We start from the raw sequence: 7,303 nt of genomic DNA, 5'->3' as shown, positions 1-7,303 counted from the left end.
GATTCTTCTTCCACATGGTCTGGGAATGCCCTGGGGTCAAGTCAGGTCACTGTCCCAGCTGTGTCTCTGCCCCTTTCTGGTGCTCCCCAAGCCCTCGCTGCCAGGGCAGGATGAGGAACAGGAAAGGCCTCGGCTCTGGGCAGGAACAAAAACCTCCTGGAACCTTCCCTCTGTTTCCAGGCCAAATCCAAGCCCTGCCCCAGAGAAGCCCCTGGAAGGAAGTTCAGTCTCCCCAGCCCAAAGCAGTCCCCAGTGCCCATCCCCAGCACCAGGCACTGCCTTCCCCAGGGCATCTCCTCTAGGAAAGGGATGGCTCAGCGAGCACCAGGCCGATGGTGATTGCAGCTCAGGGAGAAAACAGGCAGGAGGGGATCCCTGCTTGGAATTCCAGGGGTGCTTTATGGGCCAACACACCCGAGGGGTCCAGGCACCAAGAACCAAAAACACAGCAAGGTCCAGGGTTTTATATGGGACAAGGGAGGGGGAGCTTTGGTGTCGCCATATTTTCTGAAACTGAGAAGCTGAGAAGCCTCACAGCAAAAGAAAAACAATAATTATCTGCTGCTGTGGAATGCAACAGGTGCATCTTTGATTGGTCCATGTTGGTTGTTTCTAATTAATGGCCAATCACAGTCAGCTGGCTTGGACTCTGATAGTCATGAGCTTTTGTTATCATTCTTTTCTATTCCCTGCTTGCCTTCTGATGAAATCCTCTCTTCAATTCTTTTAGTATAGTTTTAATATATCATTTTCTTTTAAGATAATATATATCATCAATAATAAATCAGCCTTCTGAAACATGGAGTCAAGATTCTCGTCTCTTCCCTCGTCCTGGGAACCCTGCAAACACCACCGCACTTTGGGCCTGAGGGCCAATGGGCAGAGGGAACAAGGGTGGTGCAAAGGTGGGACAAAAGGGCAACAACCAACTGGGATTCAGGGGAGGAGCTGCAGGGAACGGGAACCAATAGGAAGGCAGGAGTGGGGAACATTCTAGAACTGGGGAGGAGAACAAGGATGATGTAACTTGGGTCATCAACATGTAAGGGACACGATGCCACCAGGACACACACCAGGGGACAATGTCACCACACCTGTGGGGACGCTGCCACCAGGACGCCTCCAGTGACACCCAGCATGGGCCCACATGGCCCCTGTGGGTGACACTGACCCTTGCCCTGTCCCCAGGGGCGGTTGGAGTCCCCTGAGCACGCTGGCCCTGGGACACCCTGGTGGCTGTCACTCACTCCTGGGCCACTTGTCACCAGCTGAACAAGTTCCCATCCTGCCCTGGTGGGTGGTGACATTTGGCTGGGACACCACAATGGTGGCAGGGGGGATGTGGTGGCAGGAACTGCATCAGGCAGCGCCATGGCTGAGATGAAGGTGCTGGTGGCACTGTGGTGGCACAGGTGGTGGCCTTGATGCTGTCCCAGTTCATGTCCCCATCCATGATCATGTCCCCATCCATGATCATGTCACCATCCATGGCTGTGTCCCCCCATGTCCCTGTCCATGGCCACTTCCAACTCAGGTCCCCACCCAGGGCTGTGTCCCCATGTGTGCCCATCCAAGCCTTAGTTCAATGTCTTGATTTTTACCCCAATTTCAGGGCTTTCAAAGGTATGAACAGAAACCTTTGTGCTTGAAGGCAAAACCAAAAGGATTTATGTGTCCCTGCCAGAAGAGCATCCACGTGCTTGGGTGGGTGGGAAGAACCTTTTTTGGAGGGGTTTCCAACCCCACTGTCTCCAAAATCATGGGTTTTGCCCCAGTCTGACCCGATTTGGTTGTAGAAGATGCCTGTGGGGCAGAGAGAATTAAAATGATGGATTTGTATTGGAGAAGACCTCCAAGGCCACCCAGCGTTACTTGATGCCACCAGGAAGACGCAAGAAGTGAGATTTTTCTGGGGTCAGAAGTCGACAAATCTGCTCCATGTCGCTATAGGACATGAAACAACACGAGCGCACACACCACTGTTCTCAAGGTGAAAAAAGGGAAGTTTATTTCCTGACTCCAACATTTATAGTTTTCCAAAAGTGACAGTGGATTGGAGGGTGACAGTGCCACCTCTCCAATGACACTGGACAAACTAACAGTCCATCAAATTTCTTCTCCTCCATAAAAGAATGCAAAACAATAAGTTATTTACAGGAAGTATGTGAGAAAGTTTGCTACAAGAATGTAAACATCAGAAGGCTTAGAAAAATCTTCAAAAGTCAGGGCGACAGCTCTCCACAATGGATTTCTGATGTTGGTCTGTGGATGTGTCCAGGTGCTCATGGGGAGCCAGGAGCCAGCCAGGTGTCTTCCTAACACAAATCAGCAGCACCACGGATCACCAGGGCTCTGCCCAACGGGGTCACTGGGGATCATCCAGTGCTGATCCTCCAATGAGGGATGGAGCTGTGGAGCTAGAGCAGCACACAAAGCTCTTCCCGCCCTGGGAGCACTCCCACAGCTTCCCTCAGTGCTGGATGAAGCGGTCCAGCTGGAGAAAGATTGATTGATTGTCCTTCTCGGACGTCCCGGCTGGCTGTCCAGCACCACTAGCAGTAGGGGGGCACTATCCCGATCTCCGTGGTTTGGGACAGCACCTAAGGCAAACGCTCTGTGCTGTGACAGCAGTGTTACCTTGTGGCAGGACGTGGCTTGGCTTATGGCTACAGTCAGCAGAAATAAGAGAGCGCTCTCCAGCTGTGGTGAATCCAGGTTTATTGGGTCCCAGGGGAAACCGACAACCAAAGAGAGCCAGGGGGAAGTTGCAACAGCTTATAAGGAGGGAGGGACACAGGGGAGGAGTCAGTCCTTGGACGAATAGGGTTTCAGAGGGGAGTGGGATACAAAAGATTGACTTAGGGAAAACCCCAATGGGGATAACTTGAGGGTGGGGCCCCGGCCCCTGAGCCAATCACTCGATGCTCTAGCTGAAAGTTTCTAGAGAGTTCTAGAGAGAAGGGTGGGAGCGCCGAGTGACAGACAGGGCACCGGGGAGGGATTTGAGGAAGGGTACATTAATCTCCAAGGCAACTGGGGAGGAGTTGGGATAACTGGCAGCATAAAGGAGGAAAGGGAGAACCAGGGCACAACTATTGCATGATAGGGGGAACAGAACAGTCCAACTTATACAGACAACACAACAGCTGGATGCGTTGGTGTTGGGTCAAGGCTGACCTCTTGGAGAAGCTCTTCCCACAGCAGGCACACTCATAGGGCCTCTCCCCGCTGTGGATGTGCTGGTGGGCACTCAGGTGGGAGCTCGTCCTGAAGCTCTTCCCACACTCCCCACACTCGTAGGGCCGTTCCCCCGTGTGGCTCCTCTGGTGGGCAGTCACTTCATAGCTGGTCTTGAAGCTCTTCCCACACCTGGGACACTCGTAGGGCCTCTCCCTGGAGTGGATGAGCTGGTGCCTGAGGAGACTGCACTTGTCCCTGAAGCCCTTCCTGCAGTCGGGGCAGCGGAAGGGCCTCTCCTCTGTGTGAGTGCGCTGGTGATGGAGGAGATTGGAGCTGACCTGAAACCTCTTGCTGCATTCATCACACTTGTAGGGCCATTCCCCGTGTGGCTCCTCTGGTGGAAAATCAGGCTGGATCTGGCTCTGAAGCTCTTCCCACACTCAGGACATCCGTAGGGCCTCTCCCGGTGTGGACGCGCTGGTGGTGGATCAGGTTGGAGTTGTGGCTGAAGCTCTTCCCACACTGCCCACACTCATAGGGCCTCTCCCTGGTGTGGATTCCCATGTGGGAGTTCAGGCGGGAGCTCCACCTGAAGCTCTTCCCACACTGCCCACACTCATAGGGCCGTTCCTCTGTGTGGATTCTCCAATGGTTGATCAGGGACGATCTCCACCTGAAGCTCTTCCCACATTCTGAGCACTTGTGGGGCTTCTCCCCATCCTGAAGCTGCTCCCCCCAACTCCGACCTGTGGTCACCTTCCTGGCTCAAGGTGGGTCTTTCTTCCTCAGATCCCCGTGATCTGCGTTTGCAGCCCCTCCTTGTGTGGGATCTCCAGGACTTTTTCCTCCCCGTTGGATTCCTGTGCCCTGGAGCCACTCCAAATGGCCTCAGCCACCAGGTTCTGCTGTGGGGATTTGTCCTCCCTGCTCTCCATCCTCAGCTCCTTCCCTGGGGGAGGAAGGACAAGGAGAGGATGGGATTTGCCTCCGTGCCACAGGGAAGGGGAAGGAGATCCCCCCAGTGCATCCCTGGCTGGACAGCATCAGCAGTGGGGCTGTCCTGCAGCCGGGGGCCGTGCTGGGCTGGGAGATGGAGCAGGAGAGAGGGGGAAAGGGGCACTGACTTCCTCCTCACCTGTCTGGGTGTCCTGGGGCATCTTCTTCTTCCTCGCAGTCTCCTCCTCCACCTGGCCAAGGTTTGGGAATGGGAAATCCTGGTTTGGGGGGCAAAACAAGGGCTGAGCGTGTCGGGTTTGATGGTCCCGGTGCCCAAGTGCAGCTGGAGAAGTCAGCGCCCCTTTCAGCCTCGGGGGGCCCGGACCCCGCTCATCCCCAGCCTCCCCCACCCCTCCAGGCTGCCGGGGGTCCCTCTGCACCGGGATCGCCCCTCTCCGCCATGGATTTGGGGCGACTCCCCCTCCCCGCTCACCTGCGGCTTCCGGAGGGGGCGGAACCGGGGCAGCCGCGGCCCGAGCGGGGGAACCGCGTGGGGTTGGTGCTGCGGCTCCTCCTCCCGCTGCTCCTCTTCCTCCTCCTCTGGCCCTCCTCTTCTTCCCGCTCCTCTCTCTCTCTTTCCCTTTCCTTTTCCTCCTCCTCTGTCCCTCCTCTCCCTCCCGCTCCTCCTCCGCTCCCGGCCCGGCCCGGGCAGTGCCGGCACCCAAAAGCAGCCGCGCTCTGCCCTGGGGGGGTTCCAAAGCGGCCCCGCCACGCCCGGCACTGGGAGCGATACCGGGAGCACTGGGAACGATGGTGAGAGCAGCGGGCAGGAACTGGGAGCGCTCTCCCTGCCGGTCCCGCTCTTACTGGGAGCACTGGGAACGATGGTGAGAGCAGCGGGCGGGAACTGGGAGCGCTCTCCCTGCCGGTCCCGCTCTTACTGGGAGCACTGGGAGGGAACTGGGAGCAAACAGCGCCCGGACGCGGCTGCAGCCGGCGGGGGCGGGGCCTAACCTGAGGGCGTGGTTATGCAAATCATGGAGCGATCGCGCGCTGGGATTGAGTGGCCGGGAGCAGGGCGGGATTTGCACGGTCACGTGAGGGCCGAGGGGGGCCGGAGCGATGGCGGCGGCGTCCGGGGAGAGGGAACCGGGAATGGGGACAGGGAATGGGGAATGCGGACAGGGAATACGGAATGGGGACAGGGAATGGGGATGGGGGATGGGGAATGGGGATGGGAGATGGGGAATGGCGAATGGCAAATGGGAGTGGGGACCGGGAATGGGGAATGGGGAATAGGAATGGGAATGGGGACGGGGAATGGGGACAGGGAATGGGAATGGGGACCGGGATTGGGAATGAGGAATGGGAACGGGGACAGGGACAGGGAATGGGGGATGGGGACAGGGAATGGGGAATGGGGACAGGGAATGGAGCCCATACTGGGAATGGAGCAGGACGGGACTGGGAGTGGGGTGATGCGGGAATGGGTGGAGGAAAGGGGAGTGACAGCAGGGAGGGGGGTATCCGCTACAGGGGACACCGGGAAGCGGGACAAGGGGACACAGGGACAGTTCTAGGCCAGGAGGTCCTTGATCAGCAGCCCCAGAATCTCCACCAGCATCTTCCAAAGCACCTGGAGCCGCTCGGCCTCATGTCCCCAAAGCCCTGAGCAACCTCCAAGTCCTTCCCAGGAATTCTCAGCTCCCTCGGACCCAGCATCCCCCACACCTCTGGAACAGCCCCCCACTTCTCAAGCCCCATCTTAGTTCAACATCTTTATTTTTACCCAGGTTTTGGGTGTTTGGAAAGAATGAAGAAATGTGAAAAGAAGACCCAGGCCATGAGGAGCCAGGAGGATGTGGAGCCCCCAGCCAGGTGTCTTCCCACCAGGGATCACCGGCACCACGGATCACCGGGGCTCTGCCCACCGGGGTCACTGGGGATCATCCAGCGCGGATCCTCCCGTGGGGATGGAGCTGGAGCAGCGCACGGAGCTCTTCGCACACTGGGGGCACTGGCAGGGCTTCCCTCAGTGCTGGCTGCGTTGGTGTTGGGTCAAGGCTGACCTCTGGGAGAAGCTCTTCCCACACCCGGTACACTTGTAGGGGCTGTGACATCCCAGGAACAGGGCTGGGATGAGCTCTGGTGCCTGGGACATCCCCAGCAGCAGTGGGGCTGGGATGGGCTCTGGTGCCTGGGACATCCCCAGCAGCAGCGGGGCTGGCTGTGATGCTCTCCAGTGCCTGGGCCATGCCCAGGGGTGCTGCTGGCTGGGGTTGGGTTGGTGCCTGTGCAGTGCCCAGGGCAGGGTCACAGCGGGGCAGCTCTCAGTGTCCCCAGCAGGCCACGCTGTCCAGGGCAGCCGTGCCAGCGCTCACTGCGCACTCGGGGCAGGCTGGGCTGGACGGGGCTCGGGGCACAAACGCCGCCCCCGGGGCTGGGCTCTGCCCCTGCCTCTGGGGCCCAGCCCCTGCTGGCAGCGCCTTGGGCAGGGCACGGGGCTGCTGCTGGCCCAGGGGGACAGGCCTTGCCCCCTGCCAGCTGCCCGGGCCCCTCGGGTGCCTGTGCCACAGCCCTGTGCCTCCTGTCCCCGCTACTCCCCGCCACCTCCACTCCCTCCATCAAAGCCCCACTCAACCTCTGCACTGTGACCTCTGGAAAGAACAAAAGAACAGAAAGAAAGAATGAGAGAGAAAAAGGAAAGGAAAGGAGAAAGGAAAGGAAAGGAAAGGAAAGGAAAGGAAAGGAAAGGAAAGGAAAGGAAAGGAAAGGAAAGGAAAGGAAAGAAAGGAAAGGAAAGGAAAAAGGAAAGGGGAAAGGAAAAAAAGTAAAAAGAAAAGAGAAACATGTAGCCATTTGGCCCTGCCTGGATGCCAGGCACCCACCAAAGCTGCTCTCTCACTCCCCTCCAGAGATGGACAGGAGAAAAAACAGAATGAAGGCTTCATGGCTTGAGTTAAGGACTGGGACAGATCATTCAGCAAATGCCATCATAGGCAAAACATTTTTGAAATTACAGGTATTAATTGAATTTATTCTATCCAGATCAGGGCAGGATAGTGAGAAGTAAAATAAAGCTTAACAAACACCTTCTGCCTGTTCCTCCCTCCTTCCCAGCTCTGCTCCTCCCGCAGTGGTGCAGGCAGACAGGCACTGGGGGCTCTGCTCCGTTCATCACCCGTTG

General features: G+C 57.7%; 1 protein-coding gene and 1 pseudogene across 1 annotated transcript; both read right to left on the bottom strand.

The window, feature by feature from the left end:
* Positions 1-1,982: 1,982 nt before the first annotated feature.
* On the bottom strand, positions 1,983-3,942 carry LOC139604374 (zinc finger protein 154-like; annotated as a pseudogene).
* Positions 3,930-5,155, bottom strand: LOC139604373 (uncharacterized). The gene is made up of 4 exons (XM_071455544.1): positions 5,131-5,155; positions 4,610-5,052; positions 4,316-4,394; positions 3,930-4,129 (listed from the first exon to the last, which is right to left on the bottom strand). The coding sequence occupies exons 1-4, from the start codon at positions 5,153-5,155 to the stop codon at positions 3,966-3,968; spliced, it is 711 nt and encodes a 236-aa protein (XP_071311645.1). The 3' UTR covers positions 3,930-3,965.
* Positions 5,156-7,303: the final 2,148 nt, after the last annotated feature.

This window comes from Agelaius tricolor, unplaced genomic scaffold, assembly GCF_023055355.1.
Source record: "Agelaius tricolor isolate 1412-34295 unplaced genomic scaffold, bAgeTri1.0.p SCAF_50, whole genome shotgun sequence".
Taxonomy (NCBI): Eukaryota; Metazoa; Chordata; class Aves; order Passeriformes; family Icteridae; genus Agelaius; species Agelaius tricolor.
Note: the sequence above shows the minus strand (reverse complement) of the source record. Positions and strands in the feature narration are given on the sequence as shown.